The sequence below is a fragment of the Thermobia domestica genome, chromosome 3 (genome assembly GCF_964235325.1).
Source record: "Thermobia domestica chromosome 3, izTheDome1.hap1.1, whole genome shotgun sequence".
NCBI lineage: Eukaryota > Metazoa > Arthropoda > Insecta > Zygentoma > Lepismatidae > Thermobia > Thermobia domestica.
Genome location: NC_137456.1, coordinates 344,354,463 through 344,379,498, shown reverse-complemented (window position 1 = coordinate 344,379,498; position 25,036 = coordinate 344,354,463). Strand labels below are relative to the sequence as shown.

The window sequence follows — 25,036 nt, the reverse complement described above, 5'->3', positions numbered from 1 at the left end:
TACTAATTTACATTTATTTCCAATACGACTTCTGTATACCCTTGTAGTTCAGAATTATTTGTTACCAGCTGTGTTTTTAATGAAGTCGAATCCTTACTCAATAGGTATCTACTGTTTGAACGTTATACAACTATTTTTTTTACTATTTTTTATATTTTTATCCTGGCTTGCATATGATATGTTGACGAATAAATGGTTATATGTTTAATTTTTTAATAAGAAATATTAAAATATGTCTTGCATGTCTGTTATTTTTATTTTATTTATTTATTTATTTATTTATTTATTTATTTATTTATTTTTTGTTGTTGTTGCAAACCGTTTCTATTTGTTTGGTAGAATATAATAATGTTTGAGTTTGTCTCAATAATGTGAATTAGATTTCGGAAACAACTTTGACTTAATCTATCTGATACTAACACTTGAAATGTTAGCATTTGAACCAATATCTATATAATACTTACTTAAATTTACTAAATACGAAATTTGAATTGTACAAATCACAAAACAGTAAATTTGAAGTTACAATATTAGAGTATTATAGCAGTATGCATTGTTATCTTTCGCTAGATCTTTGGAATTAATGGTTTCCGGATTGGTGTCATTGTTACACGTAGCAAGGGGCTGCAGAACTTGATAGAAACGGACTCTCAAATGACTACGACTCCTCGTTTCTTGACGAGAGTAGCACTTAATTTCCTTATCGATGAAGGTAGGTGAGTGGAAAATAATAAAAGAAAATGTATTTGCTCTGTTTAGAGCCAAGGATAAGAAATAATATAATGAATTAAATTTTGTTAAACAATTGCTTGGGGTATTTTAATGGCATAGAAATGTTTTAATGGCCCTCAAAGTCATGCTACTTATAGACATTGTAAGCAACGTTCGTAATTGCCTGAATAACGAAATTTTGGCTTTGAAAAGTAGGTATTTTCACTCTTGATAGCTCTCTCTTCCTGCTTTTGATATGTTCTTCCTGCCATCGTTAGCAGCCCAGTGGAAGCGTGACTGCTTTGTGTTGAATCATTTACACGTGGAAACACAGATTTTATCAATGTCAATTTGGGTAATTGACCACATTCCTGTGATCTTGCGGATCTTACTACTATCTCCGGATCTTACTACTACTCATGACGTCAAAGGAACAGTTGGATCAAAAGCAATTCAAAAAGCCCGATCTTGGTCATTTCTTGGTCATTCCGAAAGTGATCATTTCTTAGCCAGTTTGTTGGACATTACTAGTCATCCTGCGACCTTCTGGCTTTCAATGCTTGGTCGATTGACGGATACGTTTTCACCAATGGGAACCTACGAGATGCCCCAAACTGCGAGTCTTCAGAACTTCGAAGATAACGCTCATCATCACTTATGAGAAAGAGGCAGGAATATCGAACTTCAACAATATGAGTGACACTGTTCGAAATAAGTTGCTTCCTTTGCTCTAGCATCTTTTCCCTTTATATATCCTTATTATTACTATTCATTATTATCAGAATGATACGATTTATTTCGAAGGTATTTTTCAAAGTTATCCCACACCTCTTAGATGCATCTCGTCACCAGTACGTCCGTTAAATATAACTGTTTACAGTATAAGTTATTCCATGAGATTATTAACAAGTAAGCGGGTAAAATTTCAAATAAAAATAATTGAGACAATTTCAAATCACAATCTCTAATCAAGTATTATATTACAATAATCTCAAGACAGAAGAGAAATGCAACGCACGGAAGTTATGAGCTAAAGAGATATAAATCTAATGGTTGTACAGAACGCTTATTTACATGAAGAATTTCTACTTTTACATGGAAAACACTATTTTTTACATTATAAGAGCCAATTGCACATTAATTTTTTAAGTTGTGACAGAACCTGCAGACGAAATTTAACACGAAAAAAAAGATTTGATTTTATTCTGCACTGAATGCATCAAACATCAACTTTCAATTTCACTATAAAAGGCTGTAACAATCGTCGACACAAGGCAGCCAGGCATCCAGAAAAAAGGAGTTCCGTATTTGTTGTTTAGTACGTATTTTGCCTGTTCTGAATAATTAAATTACAATGTTGTTCATTTTGTATATCTATGTATGCCTTATAAAATTTCGGACATTGCTTTAATTCAACAGCAAAATTGTTCTAATTTTCAAACCCCCAACATCTTATTAAAATGCAAGCAATGTTCAAAAGTAAAACCAATTTAAATAGTACAATGATTAAAATATACGGTGGATTCCAAATGCAGACAGGCAGGGGGTGTCAAGTTGATGTCACAAATATCCATCATACTGAAATATAATGTTCTAGATACAAAATGATGAGACCCATATTTTTTTGTTTCGGAGAAAAAAAATGTTGAGCCGACTTAGGCTGCTTCAAAGTTCGAGGGCCATTTTGTCATAGGTTTTGGCGCCAAAAAATATAAATGCCTTTTTCTCAGGAACTATGAAATATATTTTAGTCGGGTTTTTTGTATTTGAAAGGTAATGGAAAGGCCTTTCAAATGCATGTACAACAAACCTCATATGCAGCGTTTGGGATGTGCTATCAATGAAAATACAAAAAAATAGCCCCCTTTTGGAGCCCCAAAATCTCGAAAAGGCCACCCTCAAAAATTATGTAATTTGCAGGACAGTTACAGCAATACCTCACGTTGCACATCTATAAATTACAGAGGGTGTATATTCCTGGTTTCAGTTTTACAAACGATTTGCATGAGCACACTTAGAAGCTGAAACGTAAACAGAATCACAATTTGTCAGCACTCGATTGCAGCAGATTGTTAGTGGATGAACAATACCCGAAGTGTAAATTCAAACCAAATAAAACGTAAAGAACAGCATTATATAGATTATAAGAACCCATAACGAAAAAACAATCATAGATGCTTAGGTAACATGCTAGTTGGTGGAAAAATAATTGTGGTTTTTTGGTGAATGTGGCGAATGTCCCAGGAGTGCTGAATCACGTTAGAGTCTTTGGGATTACCTGATGAAGAGGACAGTGAAGATATATCGTTTGCAATCTGGGAGAATGGGGACCTAATCAAAAAGACAGTTCCAGTAGGTCTGTTCATTCGCGACATTGCTAAATGGACAGTCAAAGCTATTCCACACTTGCATGTGAAAGACATTCAAAGAAAAGCAGTGACAGAAGGAAAAAAACAGAGCAAAGAGAGACAGTCAACACGTAGTGCTTCACGTTGATTTCGCTGAAAACTGGGCAGTTCTCCTACAAAATGACATTCAAAGCTACCACTGGAAAACGGCCAGGTGTTTATATTCACTGCAGTAGCATATAAGAGAGACTGTACAAAAAGTTTTGCTATTGTCAGTGATGACAGCACCCATGACTCTGCGCATGCTCTTCTGGCTATTAAGAAAATCATTAGTTGCACTACTTAGAATGGAAGTGGAATTGCAGCACTAACGGTTATATCAGATAGAGCTGCAAGTCACTTTAAAAATCGTTACCAACTCCATGAACTTGGAACATTCAACATTCCAATCAGAAAATGGATTTTCACAGCCACTGGGCATGGAAAATCAGCATGTGACGGTGTTTTCGGTACAGTTAAGCATCTTGTTACACGACACAATTTTTCAACTGGGCATATGAAGTGCATTCAGACTGCAGCAGAATTTCAGACTGTTGTTCAGACATATACATCAGGTATTACACTGCTCTACATTCCATTTGCAGAGATTCAAATATTCCGTGACGAAAAACACATAGAGTGGAAACATGTTCCGCCAGTGAAAATGATTTTAAAAGGTCATGTATGGCATGCAGAGGGAACTGACAATGATGTTGTGGTTTCCGTTGCAAAAACTGCCCATCATGAGAAACAACAGGTGAAAGTTACCATTGGCAACAGCACTCGTGTTGTGCGGAACTGTCGACTTCGCGACATAAACGTGGGAACGTTTCTGGCTGTTATTTATGACGACTGCTGGTGGGTTGCAAAAGCAAATGCAATTTACTTCGAGACACAGGAAGTGCATATAAATTTTATGCTTCCACATGGACCTGCAAAGGGCTATAAATTTCCTGATACGCAGATCACCACGAAAGTTTTGAGATGTGAAATAACTTACATACTTAAAATCAATTTAACACTTACATTTCTCAAAGTATTCAGCATTATACTGTACACACTTTTGCATCCTGAAAATCACTTTTGGAAGCAGTGTTGCCAGTCTTTTTCTTCAAGTGTTGAAAGTTCATTCTCGTAAGCCACTACAGCTTCTTCAGGGCTACAAAATATCTTCCCACGCATGCGATCTTTGATCCTGGAGAACAGAAAAAAATCACACGGGGCCAGGTCAGGGCTATACGGCGGATGAGCCATAAGTTTGACCTCCGTAGATTCTAAACACTGAATTTTGATGTTGGCCGTGTGTGCGGACGCGTTGTCATGGTGAAGCAGGATCCCACGCAATCCAGTTCTTGGACGCCATTCCCGAAGCTTCTGGAACACTTTTGTAGGCAAACAGTGGTGTACCACTGAGTAGTAACAGTCCTTTGTTCTTCAAGTAAAACAGTTGCAACATGGCCAGATTTGGAGAAGAAAGTTGCGACCATCTTCTTCCCCACATTTCGCCGTCGCTTCACTTTCGTGGGTGGATTTTCGTCTGGAAAGATCCAAACTGTAAACTGGCGTTTATTTTCAGGGTCAAATTAATAGATCCAAGTCTCATCACCAGTAACAATGTCAGAGACGCGTCGAGAATTGCCTCCATCAAATCTTGCAAGCATTTCTTCACACCATTCCACACGCATGCGCTTCTGTTGTTAAGTCAAAGTGTGAGGCACCCAACGAGATGAAACCTTTTTGAGCCGAAGATGATCATCAAGAATTTTTGTTACTGCTGGCGATCCAATGTTCACTGTAGATTCAATGTTCTTGAAAGTTGTTCGAGGATTTTCTCGAATCATTTGTTCCAAAGTGGCAATGTTTTCATCTGACACAGCTGTTGCCGGACGTCCAGCTCTCTCTTCATCTTTAAGCGATGTCCGGCCTCACCTGAATTCACCAAACCACCGAAAAATTGCAGCACGGGAAGAAGCAAGTTCCCCAAATGCGCCCTGTAAACGGTCAAGGCTTTGTGTTTCGTTCAAACCAATTTTGAAATCGTAAAGGATCATTGCCCGAAAATGTTCCCTTTCGAGCTCCATTCTAGACAGCCGATTACTGCTCACATCAACAAACAAGTGAAGGCGATACGGCCACGCCGATAAGCGAGGCGAGTTGAAACTTGCTTCGCTTCTTCGCTCTGGATAACACTACCGAACGCAATTGTTGGAATTCAAATACTGTGCCACAACAATGGGTATCTCATAACTTTCGTAGTGACCCTCGTAGAATTCAGCAACATGAACATCAGTGCGTCGTACCTTTGCGAAATATTCTGCAAGTTCTTTCTCCAGTACATCCTCTTGGACAATCTGGAAGACTTCATGCTATCTGTGATACTGAAACAGCCAGTGTAGAAGAAGCTTTCATGCAGAGAACACACATATGAAATACCGATACTGCTAGTTCACATTGTCTATCTTGCACATCAAATGTGAGGATCACGTTTTCAGCTTATAAATTTGCTTACGCAGATCATCTGTAAAATTGAAACCAGGAATATACACCCTCTGTAATTTATAGATGTGCAACGTGAGGTATTGCTGTAACTGTCCTGCAAATTACATAATTTTCGAGGGTGGCCTTTTCGAGATTTTGGGGCTCCAAAAGGGGGCTATTTTTTTGTATTTTCATTAATAGCACATCCGAAACGCTGCAAATGAGGTTTGTTGTACATGCATTTGAAAGGCCTTTCCATTACCTTTCAAATACAAAAAACCCGACTAAAATATATTTCATAGTTCCTGAGAAACAGGCATTTATATTTTTTGGCGCCAAAACCTATGACAAAAAGGCCCTCGAACTTTGAAGCAGCCTAAGTCGGCTCAACATTTTTTTTCTCCGAAACAAAAAAAATATGGGTCTCATCATTTTGTATCTAGAACATTATATTACAGTATAATGGATATCTGTGACATCACCCTGACAGATTTTCTAAAATCTGCCTGAATTGAAATGGACAGGGCCGTACCAGATTGTACAATAAACAATATTTTGGAGCTGCTGGGCTCTGGAATACAGGATAGCAAAAGTCACTAAAACGAAGACGAGAAACGAACATCAATGTGTCACTAGATAAGGTCAGGAATTTAGATGGGAAGGAAAGAGGGCAATGCAAATAGGAATACATATGTACTTGATCGTCAGGTACTGGAGCGATTTGTAAATGAGTGGAACTTGAACTATTCTTACTTTCTTGTTTTATAAGGTGACGTGACACTTGATTTTAAAAAGTTGGATTGGCTATTCTGTAGATATTATGCTTTCTTTTATTTTCTCTCTTCAGTACTGTTTTCTCCTTATGAGTAGGTTTCGAAATATAGACTAAAATGTCCTAATTTATGTTTTGAAACTAATCAGTTGTACTATATACAAGTTTCGGTCTAATTTAGCAATTATAATTGCAGACCAGTGATACCTCTCAGACCAAGCTTCTGCTAAGTCTTTCTTCCTGAAAGAGAAGTAAACAAGAACTCTGTGTGTTGGCTGAAATTCTGTCTGCGTATGTCTTCTGTCAGAGTTTTGATTTTGTTGTTAATTCATTTTCAGAGGTTTCATTTTACAGTATACCTTAACTGAACTAGAAGGTCCCTTTTAACTTGTAGTTTGGGTTTGTATTTAACATGCTGTCCACTTTGGTCCGTATTTATGCCTTCATAAAAAAAATTGATATTTTAGTCCCAGTTTAGATGAATGTGTTTGTGACGAAACGTCACGCGTGGAAGTAATTTTGGTTATTACGATTTATTCTCTTGAACAAAAAGTAGATAATTCTGAAGAGTTTCGTTGACGATTTTCACGATTCCAATGTCGCTGTGAACAAAATTTAAATTCAAAACGTATATTAAAAAAAAAAAAAAAATAAAATCTTTTTACTCTCATAGAACGGAATCATGATCGAGCTAAATATATAGAAAAGCTTCCTATATTAATATAATATAACAAGAAATTATATAATATAATATAACAAGGAACTTCTCGACCGTGCTGGCTTTGATGGTTTCCACAAACTATGTCACGATATATCTAGAGACCATGGCAGTTGTGACCATAATGCGCTTTGTTTAACCGTCTTGTGTCTGGAATGAAGCTAACGTGTAAATTTGCTACTTGCCTCCTTAAAATCAAGAGGATAATGTAGGAGTTCCTCTTTTCGCTTCGTGGAAGTCGCTTCCGTTTTTTTACACCCTATAAATGTCTTAATTTTAAAGGACAAAAAGGATTTCATGTTAGACATATATTATTTGTTTAGGACGGTTTTATAAGTCTTCGTAGATCCAAAATGTTCTGCTGTTGGCTTTTTATGCATAAATTCGAATCACTCGTCTGCTAAAGTCTTAGGTGTGCACAGAAGATATAGGACTCTTAATTCTGGATGTTTGTAAGTGCAATACACCGAGTTGTCTTTTAGGCCAAAATAATTTGCAGAACATAATTCAGATGGTTTTACCTGTTTGTTGTCTCTAACACTGAGACAATATCTACATATGAAGCGTTTGATGGCAAAAAGTGGCGTAAGCGAGTTTTGAGACATTGCCAAATGCTGAGACGTTTTATTAGAATTGATATAGAGAAAGCGGACAATATTGATTCTTTACGGTGCCATATTTTGGCCTATAGTTTGGTCTTTTAACTCTGAGATACGCAATTTCCCATCAACAGGTTATGGTTTCAAGTTCACGAAAATGACTTAATCTCATTTTTGAAAAAAAGAAATGTTAAGCCACTTTGTCGTCGAACGCCTCACTTGAGTCTTCTTTTCGCTGCTTTTCTACTAAATTTGTGAGTGATAAACTATATTCTATTTGAAGAATAGAATCTTCTAAATGTATTGAACGAAGTGCTTGAGCGACCTGCGTCTTACCGAAATTGCCGTCTTCTTTTTCTTCTTTCTAGATCATTTTTTCTTTATTCAAGATGGTTTATAATGTTAGCTAAATTGCATTTGAGTTTAACGTCCCTTTCAGCAGTGAGGCTACATGAGACGGGACCTACTGATTAACGTGAAATCGGAACCACATGAGCTCCCGCCGGGAATCGAACCGGGTCTCCCACGCCAATGGACGTGAGAAATGTCAAAATGGTGGTTGGCTAGAAAAATCGTGTACCTTACGTACTTTCTTGCTTTATCTGGTTGTGTCTTGAGTTTCGTCAAGCATTTCGGATCGACAAATAATTTACATTTGTGATTTAATAGGAAGTAGTGAAAGTTTCAGAGAACATGGACGGGGACATAAAGTTCTTTCTATAATACGGATGTTTGTTCTGACGTAATTATTCGTCAACTGCAATATAAAACTGTCTTTTCTTTTCCTTGGCCGCGGTGGCTCAGTGATGAAGTGTTCACCACTGATGGTTGGGGACCGTGGTTCGATCCCAGCTCGCGCCAAGTAAACGTTGTGGTGGACAAGCACCGTGTGCGTGGGTATTTTTCGGGGTTCTTCAGTTTCCTCCACTTTGTTCATTCCGCCATTTCATTCATTTTTCATCAGCACCGTCTCCTGTAGCCGTCATAACCGTGGAACATAAAACTTAAAAGTTTCATTTCATTTCATGTTTCTTCTTCTCTATTCCTATTTTATGGTCTAGCAAGCCAGAAGGTAGTTCCGAGTAAACTATGATTTCTAGGCTACTCTCAACAAAATAAAGATATTATGCTTAAAAATGTCTTCTTGTAAATTGTCGAAAAGTTTGTCTTGTGTAGAATCCCATTTATATTTAGAATTTTTAGAAAAAAGTACTGGTAATTTAGATGGTTCGAGTTTAGTTCTGAAATATTCTACGTGATTACGTAGGTACGGGCAAATACCAACAAAACTTTTCAAGTCATGCTTTTTTAGTATTTTTTTAAATTAGAATTTTGTTGGCAATCTTTGGCGAGATCCTGATATGCTCTCTTTACAAGAGAAATCGTAGTACACCCAATTCATTTTAGAGTAAATTCTTTTAGGCTTTGCTCTTAAGTTATATTTTCAAAGACATTACACTAGAAGTTCAATATCCGAAATTCGTTGTTTCCTATTACACGATCAAGTTACAATGTCATCTGGAAAAGAAATGATTCTGTCTGTTAATTGCTCCAGAATCATTCTTGTTGTAATTGATAATGTTTGTGCAAACGTTGAATGTCACATTACACAGCGTAAAAATAGATAGGATTTTCTTTTGCTATTGAGCTTGAAAGTTATTTGTTTAGTACATTTTATATGGAGTAATATTTGGAAAGAGAATTGTTAAACGTTCATAGTTGAAATTATACCCTTTCCTTTTAACATTTGTAAGATGTCCTCCGTTGATTGAAATCTAGTACTGACATCTGGTGTGAGTTTCAGTTTTGGAGATTCAGAAGAGCTTAGAATTGTGAATAATTCGTTTTCTTAATTATAAATAACGGAGAAGCTAATGAACTATCTTTTGTTTCTTCAATTATCTTCACATACAGAAACAGTTGAATCTGTTCATCTACGTTTGGTTGAACTTCTGAATGAATTAATGCGAACAATCATGGAATATATGCGCTTTGTCGATTCGTATCTTATGTATATATTCACAAAAATATCCAATGTCCTCTGGTGAATAGGCAAAGATGACACTGTACTTCTACAAGAAATTAGCAGTTTTCTGGGATTCACTCAAATTTGAATTCACATATAACAAGTTAGTGTTGAAAGATGTACCTGTTTGTTTTAATATTTCTTTCATTTCTTCTATATGGAAATTGTTCGCTGTTTTTTTATTTCTGTTCTATTAACGTGCAAAGTATGTTCTTGAAAATCTGTCTCTGTCACTGGGGTAATTCAATGTAAGATCATGGGACGACTCGTCGGATTGGAAATTAATAATGTAAGATTTTCATGGTTTATGCCTCTATGCCGTAACAATATAGACGATAAAGAATGCTGAGTCACTCATTTGTTTCTTTATCGATACACGAAAGAAAAGTTCTATTTAGCAGGAATAATAATCTTCCGTGTCACGCATTTATCTACCTTAGCCTGCTGTTTATAAAATAGATAATAGTGTGAAACATTTTTTTTCGGTTTTGTTTTCTTGCTTAGAAAATTGGGCTGCTGTAGATTTTGATATACAGACATCATGTTTTCCATATCAATTTCAGCATGTATAGTCTTCTCAGCAAATTCTGCCCAAAAATGAGGTTTAATTATCCGTGTTATAGAACACTGAAGTAATGAGAGAAAACAGTATTGCCAATTTAGAATTTAATGAAGGCAACCTGCTTCATTTGATGTTTCTTTTGTAAATTCTTTTGATGTTAGTAACAAAATATATTAATTTGCAGCTTGCTGGTATGGTAAGTCTCTTTTTTGCCTACAATGATAGTGGAGATCAGGTATCAATCATTACTGTTTAGATCTTTGAGTCTACTCTGATGTTAGTGAGCAGTTTGTTCTCTTCGATGTTCAGGTATTTATTTTACTGTTGATCACTAAACGTTATTTTGCTAGAAAATAAGTTAAAAATTACAGAAGAATTCTTAGTAATGTTAGACTGGAATTCATTAGCCTTGTTGAGTATTGGTAGCTTGGTGTCCCTGCTTCGTGCGTTTTTGCTCTGCAAGTTTTTGTGTTGTGGCCCGCATTGTTTCACTAATGCCCTGGAGAATGTTTACAAGTTTCCTGAGGCAGAATTCTGACGACATTGGCACTATCCGTGTTCTTTCTTGTTACAAGTAAGGCATACTGATATCTTTTCGACTTCTAAAATTTTTTTATCATTATTGTTATTGCCCTAAGAATTGTCATTATTAACCTCTCTTGCCTTCTTGTTGTTGTTATTTCTTCCATTGTGTCCGTTTACTTTTAAGTGTTGTGACATCAGGCTCTATTTAGTCTTAAATTAGAGTTTCTAGAAGTAATGATAGTTTGATTATTTGGTTGGTTATTTTGACGATATCTATTGGATGATAGCCTGATGAGAGGGTGGTTGCTGACTTGTATTGAGAACAGTGATGAAAATTGTCCAATTCATAAAAACATACTTCGCTTATTCCTACATCGTTGTTTAGCCGTGATGTGAGGTGGAAAATTTTCTTCTATATATTTCCGGAAGATTTTCCGTTCTAAACAAATTGTTAAAAAGTGAAAGATTGTTTAAAGAATCTGAAAAGTTTCAGTACTATGTAGGAACAAGGGAAACAATTTTTCATGAATCGAAATATCTTCTGTCTTTTATGGAAAAAATGAAAAACATTTTATGTCAAAAACTTTCATTTTGAAGCAAAAACTAAAACAACTTTTTGTGAATCGGAAATATTTATTGCTCTGTAGAGACAAGTGAAAGGAATTTTCATGGATCGGAAAATTTCCATTGCGATGTAGAAACAAGTGGAAAAACTTACTATCATAAGCCAGACAGTTTTGGATATTATGTATAGTGATGTTAGATGGAAAATTGTCCACTATATTTAACTGCACATTGAGATATAAAATTCAATTCCTGAAGAGGAAAATTAGACAGCAACTAATTATAATTTTCCATTTCGCTTTCGGGAACTAGAAAATTTTCCAATATTTCAAGTTGGGAAGTAAAAATTTAGAGAGTGTTTCTCTCTCTCTGTTTTCTCTCTCTCTCTCCCTCTGTGTGTGTGTGTGTGTGAAGAGCAGGGAACATGCATCGAGTTCGTAGAGAACAAATATCAAATTCCGATATTTAAAATTTAACAAGAAATCGAAAACAAACCTTTGTGAATTTATCAATTATTTGAAAAGCAGAAAATTCCATTTCTTCACATTTAGGCCTGCCTACATGTGAAGGAATAACTACATAAAAGTTCTTTATGAAGATTATTTTTGGAACAGAAAGTAAGAAATGCTTTGATTTTATTGTGTTTAACACTCATAAATCATAATTTCGATATTGGAATTTTGTATAATCAACATCTTAGAGCAGATATTTGTATTGTAAAACTACCACTATTATGTATAAAAATGTATTGGAAAAAATGACGATTCGATAGAACAGGTACATATATATATATATAAATAAAATATGTTCTTTTATTTTGTAAATTAAAATGAAATTACCTGTTGCTTTTAGAACGTAGCGCTAAAAGTGCAGCTTTTTAGGTTTCTTTTATTATTTTATTGGAAGAACAGCTACACAAATCAGCTTCCTTATTAGTTATATTTCACTTTCTCTTCTGAATGAAAATATGAATAAATAAATGTGTATTTCCAGAAAATGGTCAGTATTTGTTTTCATGAGTTACTTAAACTCGAATTTTGGATAGTCAAAAATTTACAGTAGGCACTTTATATTATATCTACTTATTTATAAATGTTGCCGTAGACCTATGTAAATCTAGAAAAGTAGTAAACTATGAGAAAACTTCGTCTTACGCATATTAAACAGACGAAGTATAATTTTGTGAGATCAAAGGTGGATTCTGAGGGAAGAACGCATTGAAGTTTTAGAAACATTTTTGAAGAAACGAAGAATCGTTAGATTTTCACTTCATGAAACATTTTAAGACAATATTTATTACCAATAAATTTTAGGGCTAACCAATGATGTATGAATAAGTGAAGTATGTTTTTATGAATCGGAAAATATTCATCACCTTTAATAAATTTAAATTATAAATAATAGAATGGAATATTTGTACTTTACGAACTCGATGTATGTTCTCGACACTTTACACACACACACACACACACACACACATATATATATATATATATATATATATATATATATATATATATATATATATATATATATATATACAGAGAGAAAGAGCTGTTCTTCCATTAAATTGAGTTAATTTTGAGTTTAACGTCCCTTTCAGCGGTGAGGCTATATGAGACGAAATCCGAACCACATGAGCTCCGCCGGGAATCGAAGCACGTCTCCCATGCCAAAGGCACATGTGCGAACCGCTTCGCAACAAAGGAGCTCGCAGAGGGGAGGGAGAGAGAAACACTATGTAAAGTTTTACTTCCCAACTTGAAATATTAGAAAATTTTCCGGTTCCCGAATGCTAATTGGAAAATTATAATTTGTTGCTGACTAACTTTCCTCTACAGAAATTCAAGTTTGTAGCTCAATGTGCAGTTAAATATTGTGGAAAATTTTCTACCTAACATCACTATATATAATATCCTACATTGTCCAGTCTATGAAAAGTTTTTTCACTTGTTTCTATAGAGCAATAAAACTTTCCGATTCATAAAAAGTTGTTTTACTTTTTTCTTCAAAGTGATGAAAATTTTCCGACTTAAAATAGTTCTTCAATTTTTTCATAGAAGACAGAAAATATTTCGATTCATGAAAAAGTGTTTCGTTTGTTCCTACATAGTGTTGAAAATTGTCTGAACCATGAGAATTTTCAGATTCTTTAAGCGATCTTTCACTTTTTGACATTTCTATACATGAGTTCAATGACTTTTATGATTACTGAGGAATTGTTACTTGATTACTGATTTTTTTTTAGAACGGAAAATTTTCCGGGAAAATATAGCGGAAAATTTTCCCCTGAAAATTTTCCATTTCACATCAGTAATTGAGAGGTTTTTGCAAGGCTAATATATCTTGTACTTGCAAAAAAGAGCAGACAGTAAATTGATTTTGAGGAACAGATAGGGCAAAAGTTAAGGTTGTGAGAATTGCAGTTATTGATAATTCAGTATAGCTTTACGGTTCTGCCAACTTTGTGGGTATTACACACCCATGAAGTTACTTTGTATGTATACATGGAGGAAAGAAGGTTATGAGTAGAGCCCTTTCGTAGGTAATGATAATATATTTGAAACGTGGTCATCAGAAATAAATTGTCTGTGAATATTCTACATTATCCCACTTCCTCATTAAGTCATGTGCCATTTTTAACGAATGAAGATGGTTCTGGAGAGCCTGCACCGTCCGAAAAGTTTTCAAGGCAATCTTTTGTAGGAAGTTCCTCTTCAATCCTAACGATAGAAAGTGTATTTTCTTCTCCGTGCCCTCTGGCTAACCTGGCGTGTAATTCACAGTTTACAGAGGTTCCTTCTCCCCATAATGAATTTAAAAGATTTCTAATTAATCGGTAAATGTGTATTGTACATCGGTAATTTTGGACGACTCAAGGATATATTTTTTCTTTCAGTTGTACATAATTATGTTCACTTGATTTTGGTTCTTTAAGTGAAAGATCAGATCAAGAAAGACATTCTGGAACTAGATAGGTAATATTGCTTTCTTCTTGTCTGGAGTACACGCTAGAAGTGCCAAATGATTAAAGAACATAACGAATCAATCCGTGTCTTCTGTGATTCTATCAGAATATTTGATCAATTATGGTATATTGAAAGGTAATTTGGAATCATGTGTGTTTCCTGATTTTGTCATATTTTCTTCATGTTTGTGATAAGTATATTTTACTGTTATTATTCGCGGCATAAATTTCTGCCTGATAACTGATTTAACTTTTAATCTCTAAATGGTGAAAAGAAATTCTAAGACATGTTACCTTACAAAATATTAACTCCCATTTCAAATTAATAAAAAAGAGCGTCCCGTAGGAGAGAGTCCATACCAAATACGCGTCTACCACGTATAATTCTGCGGAAAGCAGGCTAATAGATACAAATTATGGTACACAGGATTTGAGCTTTCTCCCACACAACTTTACTATAATACATTAACAAAGTCTGTCCGAAGACCAATAATGCCCCTTAATTTAATGACAGATGATTTGGAATATCCCAGGGCCCAGTCGCAGTCAACAGGTCAGTGTATAGTTCTCTCAGAGCCCAGACGCACACAAGAGAGTAGTAGAAATCCTCAGGACAGAGACAGGAGAAAACATTAAGTTTCTCCTCAAGGAACAGACACTGCCAAGAGAGTTGGAGGAATTCTCAGGTCCCAGACGCAATCAAGAATCTTTGGTAGGGAGCTCTCAGGACCCAGACTCAGGTAAGAGAAGGACAAGAGTGGTTAATGTAGTGAGAATGATATTTTCGAAGGTGCTGCAGCGTATTATATATTCTATCCTTATGAATCACTGTAGATCCTTATTGGTAGGGATAACGTTAATTCTCTTCATGCCACATGTTGAATTTTGTCATCGTCATTTGGAAAGTGGACCGTTATTCGTCATTCTGGCACGTGGGCCGTCGTCAAATCTAGAGGATTTTACAATATATTCTACTTCCAACGGTTTACAATTATCCATCATTCACAAGAAAGAGTATTGTAGAATTTTATTTTCAGTGCAAATATTGAAATCGCTCTCCTAAAAAGTTGACAATTTTAAGTTGTGTTACATCTCTATCAATTGAGCAATACATTACTAACAAATTTCTAAACTGCAATTATTTTTGTATTTTTCTAATTAAAAAAATAATTGTTTCTTTTTTCATTTTGTAGACTGGACAAACAACGTTTATCTACGTTCCGTTTATAGGCAACTGCGTCAAAGAGTTCGCATAGTGAGGAAAGCATTAGAACCAATCGGAGTGTACATCAAACCCTCATCTGCTGGCCTTTTCCTTTGGGTGGACTTCGGAAATATCACGGGAGTACGGAGTTTAGCGATCGAAAAATGTAAGTTAATTACGAGTGTTTATGATATGTGAAAAGGACGGGAAAAAGTGTAAGAGCTGACTCATGAATGATGTGGGTTTGGGTGTCTCCTCTCGCGAATCATCTTTAGAAGGCCTTGTGTTCAGACATGGTCTTTTTTCCTGATTCACACTCACAAACCCTCAAATCAATATTTCTCACTGGCCTTCACATTCATGTAACTCAGTCATTCTCCATCCTTAAATAATATTCTCCTCTATTTCATTAGTCTAAATCTGTTACATAAAAGTGGAAGTCATGTTGTGTGTGATGGAATCTCTGGAAAATGACGGAACATATTAAAATGAATTTTTGGATATATTTATCAAATACTTCGATCACTGGAAAATGGCTGAAGAGTTTGAAATGAATTTTTGGATCCTGAGGAGCAAGGAGGGTCTTAATTTATGCAAAAATTGAGTGCCTCTCAAGCCTGTCAAGTTAGGAAGATTAAACTCGTTATATCAATCTTTATTAAAAATTACTGCCTCAGCGGTTTTGAAAATTTACGTTTTAAGAAGGGAAATGGACATTTTCTATACAAAATGAAATGTAAGAATTATTGACTGCCAACTCTTCGTATTCCGCTGCATTAAATTTGAAGATATCTGGTATACTAGTTGACTATACCATAATTTAGGATTAACTTAGGGATGAGATGGGGTAAAAGCTGGGTGAAAAAGGGATGACATTTAAAAATAACCGAAAATCACCGATAGTGTCTCACCCATAGTTATTCGGGATTGCTGAGATGCTTACATACAAATCAAAGAGTAGCCCCATCGACATAAGGTTGAAAAGGGATGAGAGGTAGAATAAAACCAGATAACATTACGGATTTTAATCATTAATTTGTCATTGAAATGCGTATCGCAAGTGGAGGGAGAGAAGGTTCAAATGCTTTCCACAAACTTGTTCTTCCTGTGCAAGGAACAGGCTACCAACTAGTCCTCAAATAAATTCATACTTCGAGCTCATTCGTGGCCAAGTGGTTAGCGTATGTGTCTTTGCCGTGGAGACCCAAGTTTCATTCCGGCGGGAGTTCATGTGTTTCGGATTCAACGTTAATCACTAGGTCCCGTCTCATATAACCTTGCTGCTGAAAGGGACGTTAAACTCAAAATCAACTCAACTCAATTCATACCTCAATCTTACTAGTGGCTAGCTTCAAGTAATATTTAGACGCATTCACTAGTCCCCGACCTTAAATTGGTACTTTTGTCGACAGATCATTCTTTCTAATGGAGCATTACGTGGAAAAGGGCACACTTTCTATTTCGTATTTCTACCTTATTATAGATGTTACAGGTGAGATCACAATATAATTTGATTCTTCCGTTTATTTTACAATTTTAAACTCCTACAAAATGGAATGTCACTTAAAATTTTGCCGTATTTCATTAAAGTTGGTTCAGATACAACTCCTTCGTTATTAGTTTCTGCTCTTCATTTCTGTATTTCCCTTCATTAGGTACTGCACCATACGCGTCCTAGTTTAGTTAATAAGACAGTGAATTTAAAACACTGCCTTATTACGCTGCATTCCCTCTTTACCCAATATCACGTCAATTGAAATCTCATGTAATTCAGTATTTAACTTCGTTCTTCTAAATCGTACGTTTCTATTTTTCGGCGAGTTCCTGAGGTACCGACTTGATCAATTTGATCTCGGCCAAGGGCGGTCCAGTTTCCTATTTGTTATCGGATCTGTTAACATCCGTTGTGCTTTTTCTATAAAATCGTCAAAAGTCATAAGGACATCGTCATGCGAATAAAATGGAGATGATTTTAAAATTTTCATGACTGCAGCAGGCATACGGTAAGACGAAAGAGAACTGACGACATTGGGAGGCAGAAAGAATAAAAATCTAATCCAGAGACCTGTTCCAACTTTTCAATTCTCTTTAAACTATAGCCATTGTTCTTCATTCTACATGTTCCAGCCTCCATTCTTGTCCCACCTTAACAGTGCAACCGTTTATTTTATCCTTCCTTCTCACATATATTCGTTTTAACATTCTCATTTCCCGACTTCCACAATCTTTTCCTGGATCCTTGAGATTGCCCAGGTTTCACCACTCTACATCATCACCAGTGTTATTACCATTTTATGTATACACACGGACTTTTAACAGGCAACTTACTTTCCGTACATTATTGGCAAACTTACTACCGTTTTATATATACACGGGATTTTAACCTCCGACTTATTTCTGTACATATCACTAATCTTATTACCGTTGTATACATACAAGACCTTTCAACCTGCAACTTACTTTCTGTACGTTATAGCTAATCATGTTACCGTTTTTATATACAAGACCTTTTCAACTGCAACTTATTTTCTGTAGATCATCGCCAATCTTATCATAATTATATATTACATTATATATTATCATAATTATATATATACACAGATGGCCCTTTAACCTGAAACTTACTTTCTTTACATTATCGCTAATCTTATTATCGTTTTCTATATAGAAAGCATTTTAACCTGCAACTTACTTCCTGTGCATTATAGCTAATCATATTGACGCTTTTTATATACAAGGCCCTTTAACCTTCAACTTACTTTCTGTACATTATCGCTAATCTTATTATAACCGTTTTATATATACACAATGCGTTTTAACCTGCAGCTTACTTTCTGTACATCATGGCTAATCTCATTATCGTTTTATATATACACCAGACCTTTTAGCCTGCAACTTACTTTCTGTACATCATTGCCTATCTTTACCGTTTTATGTATACACGGGTCATTAACCACCAATTTATTTCAGTACATTATCGCTAATCTTCTTACTGTTATATATATATATATATATATATATATATATATATATATATATATATATATATATATATATATATATATATATATATACAAGGCCTTTTAACCTGCAACTTACTTCCTGCACATTATAGCTAATATTTTTTTACCGTTTTATATATACAAGGCCTTTTAACCTGCAACTTACATTCTATACATCATCGGAAATCTTATTACCGTTTTATACATACACAAGGCCTTTTATGCTGCAACTTATTTGCTGTACAGCATCGTCAATCTTATTACCGTTTTATATATACACTTGGGTTTTAACCTGCAACTTACTTTCTGTACATCATCGCCAATCTTACTACCGTTTTATATATACACGAATTTTTAACCTCCAACTTATTTTTCTACATTATCGCTAATCTCATTATTGTTTTATATATAGAAGGCTTTTTAACCTGCAACTTTCTGTACATCATCGCCAATCTCATTACCATTTTATATGTACACAGGGCGTTTTTACTTGCAACTTATTTCTGAACAAACTCCATGGCTCTGGATAAGTAGAGTAACAAATAAAACACAGTTCTGACCAGAGCAGAATGAAATATATTAAAAACTATACTTACAATGTTACAGTTTCAAGGACCTAACGTCCTCTTCATCAGACAACGTCCTGTCTGATGAAGAGGACGTTAGGTCCTTGAAACTGTAACATTGTAAGTATAGTTTTAAATATATTTCATTCTGCTCTGGTCAGAACTGTGTTTTATTTGTAACTTATTTCTGTACATCATCCCGAATCTTATTTCCATTTTGTATATACAAGGGCTTCCAATCTGCAAGCTACTTTCTTACACCATCGCTAATGTTAATACCATTTTACATGCACACGGTCTTTCAAATTTCAATTTACTTTCTGTACATCATTATACATTGCCTTCTAAGCTGAAACTTACTTTCTTGTGGCAACATTCTGCTCATTATTTTCCAGTTCATCCTTCTAGACTGCATGCCGTGTTGGCTTACTGTATGTAAAGCCTGTCTCACACGGATCTGAACTAAGGCCTCAACCCAGGTTACAACTTAACAGTGTTGCTTAACTCAAACTTCCATGCAATTTCTTTTATCCTGAGGTGATGTAGGGGTCTCAGACGATCCTTAAATCTAGGTAGGTTTTACCAGCAGAGCCTCTCGTGATCTCTGTATTAAATGGACGAAACACACTTGAAGATTGTGTTACGCACAGGGCAATCAACTGTCGTAATTGTAAATATTGTTTTTCTATTTCACAATATTTGTTCATCCGAAGAGGATGAAATAGCCGTAGCAGCGATATCTGCTCTGTTGTCGACAAAAAATCCGCCCTCCCCTCTCTCCAAACCACAGGAGAGAGAGAGAGAGAGAGAAGAGTAAAGAGGAGCTGCTGGACCAAGGAGTGAATTCTTCGCCGCAATAATGTACGGGAAAAGACCGTATTTTCAGTGGTGAATAATGAACTACTTGCAGAAGATTCGTTCCTACAAAAAAAAAAAAAAAAATCTACAGAATGAACTATTTAGAATTCCATATGCTATTGAAATTAGTAACTCCGAAAATTCGGCAGCAAGATACAAACATGAGGGAGTCTGTATCAGCTGAAATAGGGTCTGTAGATCCTCGTATCCACCAGATTGTAGAAGTGAAATTCAAATGACTTGTCCAAATATGTAAATGAGGGCAGTTATCAGGCGCGGAAACTAAAATAAAGAAAAAAAGCAATTTTCTAGTATAGGTACTGAGTGTACCCGCTCAGCTCACTACCCACAAAAAATGCCCACATAGCGCATAAAGTAAATTTATACCGCGCCTAGAGCTTCTCTCATGGACGACACCCGGACTTTTTGTACTGTGCCAGCAATGTACGACTGTTCCCTAAAATTGCACGAAAGCCACACAACATTGATGACAATTAACTCTTATTGTTTCCGTTTCTGGTTTACTCTTGGCGCACCACATTTGAATTTTATGTTTATAAGTGTAGGATTACTAGTGTAAAATTATTACAAATGCTTTACGACGGATAAAATAAGTGAGTTCATATGAAAGATTACTGTATAGAAACTATTTTCCACCGGCTGTGAATTTCTGCACAAGTGTACAGAAGTAGTACTTTGTTTACAAGTGGAACGCTACTATTATGAAACCATGACAAATGCTATTAAAACTAGTATCATTGCCAAAATCCATTCGTTTTCACTACCCTCGCATATGCGGATACCCACCTTCGCTGACGCACCCCCTCACTAACACTCAAGCCCTACAGCTTCAGATAGATAGCATTCGTGCTTTCTACTGGAGACCTAGCGCAGGTTGTTTTGTGTTTTTTTGGGCTGTAGTTTTAATGCATGCATCCGGACGCTGTATTTATACGCAAATAGTAAAAGAATTATCATTTTTCAACTATTGCTTGATACCCCCTTGAATTTTAACTTTGCCATGTGGATATTTTCATGTCGGCCAGCACAAATCATTTAGAAAACAATAAGAAGGAGATTAGTGAAGGAATTCTAATTTATGAACAATTATTTCGAGTGGTGCGCCAAAAGTAAACCTGCGCGTTTTTTTAACATTTTACATTTTTTGGTATACAAATTGACAATATACTTAAATCACCTATTTTTATTCTTTTAAAAGATGTAATTACATTTGTTCACATCTGTAGTGTTCGGGGGGACACTACTTACTTCACTGCATACCTTCTCTAAGGTCTTTATTCTTGGAGTTTCATAAAATAATATAAATCGTTCCTCACGTTATACAAAAAAATCATATTTTTCATATGACTCTTAATATAAATAATGCTTCTCTTGTCCAGACAGCATTGTCTTGAAATTACAGCGAGAAAAAGTTGAATGTCGTCAGGCGCTACTCTTTTCTGATTGGTAGTTGTATGGAAGTCCAGAAAGACTTCCAAGTCAGGATCCAAAGAAAGACAGCAGAAAATTTCAACCTGAACTAAGGGCAAGTTATCTCTCACACGATCGTTAAGTAATGTCGTGAGTTTTAGATCGTGAATCGCAGCCTTACTTCAGTCTCGTATGAGACAGGCTTAATCCTTTACACTGGTCGACGTATGATCCAAGATAGATACAAGTATTTGGTTTCTCTCCTTGTAGATGTAGGGAGCTCCTATTGTACTCTGTATTGTTGAGTACCACATATTCTGTCTTTGTTCAATTAATTCCTGATGTCTCCCTTTCCCAACACTATTTTCCAGTTTTTCAGTTTCTTTTGTGTCTTATCATTTAATGTTATCATCTTATCGTATGATTTCTACGACAGCATCAGCGTACAACATACTCCATATAGTGTTGAGATGCCAACACTAATTGACAAACTAACTATGGCCTATGCAACCCGAAGTTTCAATGTCTCGTTCACAACAATTCTCCACTGACTTCTATCCTTACCCAACTGGGTCCAGTTTCTACTTTCTATTTCTATTTCTTCGAGATCTATCTTAATATTGCCCTCCCATTTGCGCCTAGGTCTTCCTAATGGTCGTTTTTCCATTGGACTTCCAGCTAAGACTTTGAAAACGTTTCTACTTTCTTCCATCCTAGCTACATGACCTTCCCACCTGAGCCTCCTAAATTTGGTGATCCTAAGAATGTTTAGTAAACCGTATAAATTATGTAGTTCCTCGCTATGAAGTTTCCGCCATTCCCCATTCACATTCCTCTTGGGTCCGAACATTCGTCTCAGGATCATCTCAAATACTTTGTCTACGTTCTCCCTTCAGAGAAAGTGATCGTGTTTCGCAACAATACAGAACAACAGACATGATTATCGTTCTGTAAATTTTAAGCTTCAAATTACCCGACAAAATTCGCGAATGACAAGAGATTTTGAACTAAACAATACCATCATGTCCTGCTTTTAATCAACATATCATTTCTTTGTGGATATAATTTTCGTCCGTTAATATTTATCCTAGATATTTGAAACTATCCACTTTGTCAAGAGTATTATTTGATATTTTAACGTATCGATAATGTGCCGTATTACGATTGCGACGAACTTCCACGTATTTAGTTTCCTCTGCATTTACTTCCAAATTCAAGCAAGCGCATAATAAGACCTCTGCTTTTCCTTCCATTCTTCCCCTATCATCTCGTATTAAATTTACATCATCAGGATACGCCATAACCTGATGAATACGATTCAACTCTACGCCTTGATTGTTATCTTTGATTTTCCTTATAGTGTACTTCAGGACAAAATTGAATAATAATGGTATGGTGACAACTCATCTCCTTGTTTCAGGCCATTCTCGACGTGAAAGCTGGTGGACAAAAATTTGCCTATCTGGACTTTACTTTTGCATTCAATTAAACGTAATTAATGTAATTAGCTTTTTCCGTATTTCAAATTCTGTAAGAATGTTGTACAATGTTTCTCTCGTAACCGAGTCGTAAGCCTTCCTAAAATCAGTAAATAATGATGTACAGGTGTATTGTATTCCCACTTCTTTCCAAGTATTTGTTCAATATTAAATATTTGGTCCTGGCCAATACTACGGTTATCAAATTGAAAAATATTATAATACGAATTCTTGTCGGATGTGGAATCGGATTATTGTCAGAGGGAAGTTACACTTTTAAAAATTCAAGTGTATCGCGTGAAACAGAAAAAGAAAATACAGACTACTTGTTCTGTACAACAATTGGTACATAAAGAACGTCTTCTTTTAGTTTCAAGTGAAAAGGAAACTAATTTCTATCGGTGTGATTTCCCTCAGAAGCCACCCTTAATTATTGAGGAAAGCACGTTGATTGTCAGATGTCATGAGTTTGGGAAATATGCGTAATAGTTATATAATATATGGGATTATTCATAAGTCCTGAAAATTGTAATAAAGAAACGGAAACGGGAAAAGATTGTTTCTTCCAATGCCAGCATTTCCTTGCTGTATTATTGCTTATAACATTATAATTAAGAATCTCTGATTACTAGACTGTAAAAAGTGAGATGTTGAAACAACACAACAAGACTACCACTTTAGCGTGTTACTTGTGTGTTAATTCAGCACCAAGCACATCGCCTTCCCAGCATATCAAAATAACTCGATTCTACCTGAGAGAATTTGCATTGGTATTTATCGTTTAATATGAGTAAAGCTTTGTGAAATATATTTGGTACTTATGCCAAGTATCGAATAATGTTCTATGTGTTCTATAATCGGTCATAATGAGATTGTTGTAAACCTGTGAATTGTCTGACAACAGTTACATAGGCAACGCGCAATGGTACTGTCATCTTCTGTTCATATCTGCTAAGACAAAATAATAACAGATAAAGAAAATAGATGGAAGCACTTCTTCCTGTGTAACTGTTGTCAGATGATTCATAAGATATTCATTTAAAACAATATTATTGCGACAGATTACAAAAAACATAGAATATTACTAGTTACTTGCCACACGTGCGAAATATATTTTGCAAGGCTTCGGTCATAGCAAACAATAAAAAGCAATGTAAATACTAACAGCCAGTAAGAATGTATTTCTGATATGCTCTGAAGGCGATGTGCTTAGTTCTCCAAACTATATTCACACCCTCAGAGTCCGACAACATTGCTCATCCAGTCGATCAAGTCGATATTAACCGCCCTTCATTTCAACCTCATATTTCTCATACAGTCCCCAACCATGCTCTTACCAATCCCATCACAGTTTCAGAAATCACCAGTGTCATTCAGCGCAAACGCAACACCTCACCAGGTTTCGATTTGATCACCTATCGGCATATTAAAGAAAGCCCCGCTATATTACTCACCCTTCTGGCACTCATTTATACTTTTATCTTACGCACAGGGATTTTTCCAACGGACTGGAAAGTATCGAAGACACTCATGTTTCCCAAACCTGGTAAATCGCAGTCAGATGTTTCTTCATATCGACCTATCCAGTTGACATCCACTCTGAGCAAATAATTCGAGCGCATTCTGGTGAAACGCCTCCATCCATATTTACAAGACCGCCAACTTCTTCCGACTCATCAGGCAGGTTTCCGTCCCTCATTCTCCATTAGTGATCAGCTCCTTCGCCTAACCACGCTCATAACCAACCATTACAACTCCATTCAACCCTCGTGTCTCGTCCTTTTCGACCTTGAGAAAGCCTTTGACAAGGTTTGGCATCTGGCGCTAATTTACAAGCTCATTAAATTTCAATTTCCGATGGCATACATTCGCCTCATTTATCATTTTCTTGTCTGTCGTATATCTTATATTTCCATTAACGAACAACTCTCACATCCCATTTTTCCCATGTGCGGTGTTCCTCAAGGTTCCGTCCTTTCCCCGCTATTATATATCCTTTTTGTTGCAGACCTTCCACATCTTCCTCCTGACGTCCATCTATTCCAGTACGCGGATGATACAGCTTTTCTCGCACTTGACAAAACTATACACAACATCAATCATTCATTACAAATAGCCATCAATCGCTTCACACACTGGTGTTCTAAGTGGAAACTTAAGATTAATGCCACCAAACCCCAAGCTATT

General features: G+C 35.7%; 1 protein-coding gene across 1 annotated transcript in view; it reads left to right on the top strand.

The window, feature by feature from the left end:
* The first annotated feature begins 611 nt into the window (after positions 1-611).
* LOC145682046 (uncharacterized) overlaps positions 612-25,036 on the top strand; it is a 45,674-nt gene continuing 21,249 nt past the window's right edge. The window contains exons 1-2 of the mRNA XM_081753645.1: positions 612-712; positions 15,504-15,680. Coding sequence (XP_081609771.1) covers positions 655-712; positions 15,504-15,680 — 235 coding nt within the window. The 5' untranslated portion in view covers positions 612-654. The remainder of the gene's footprint in view (positions 713-15,503; positions 15,681-25,036) is intronic.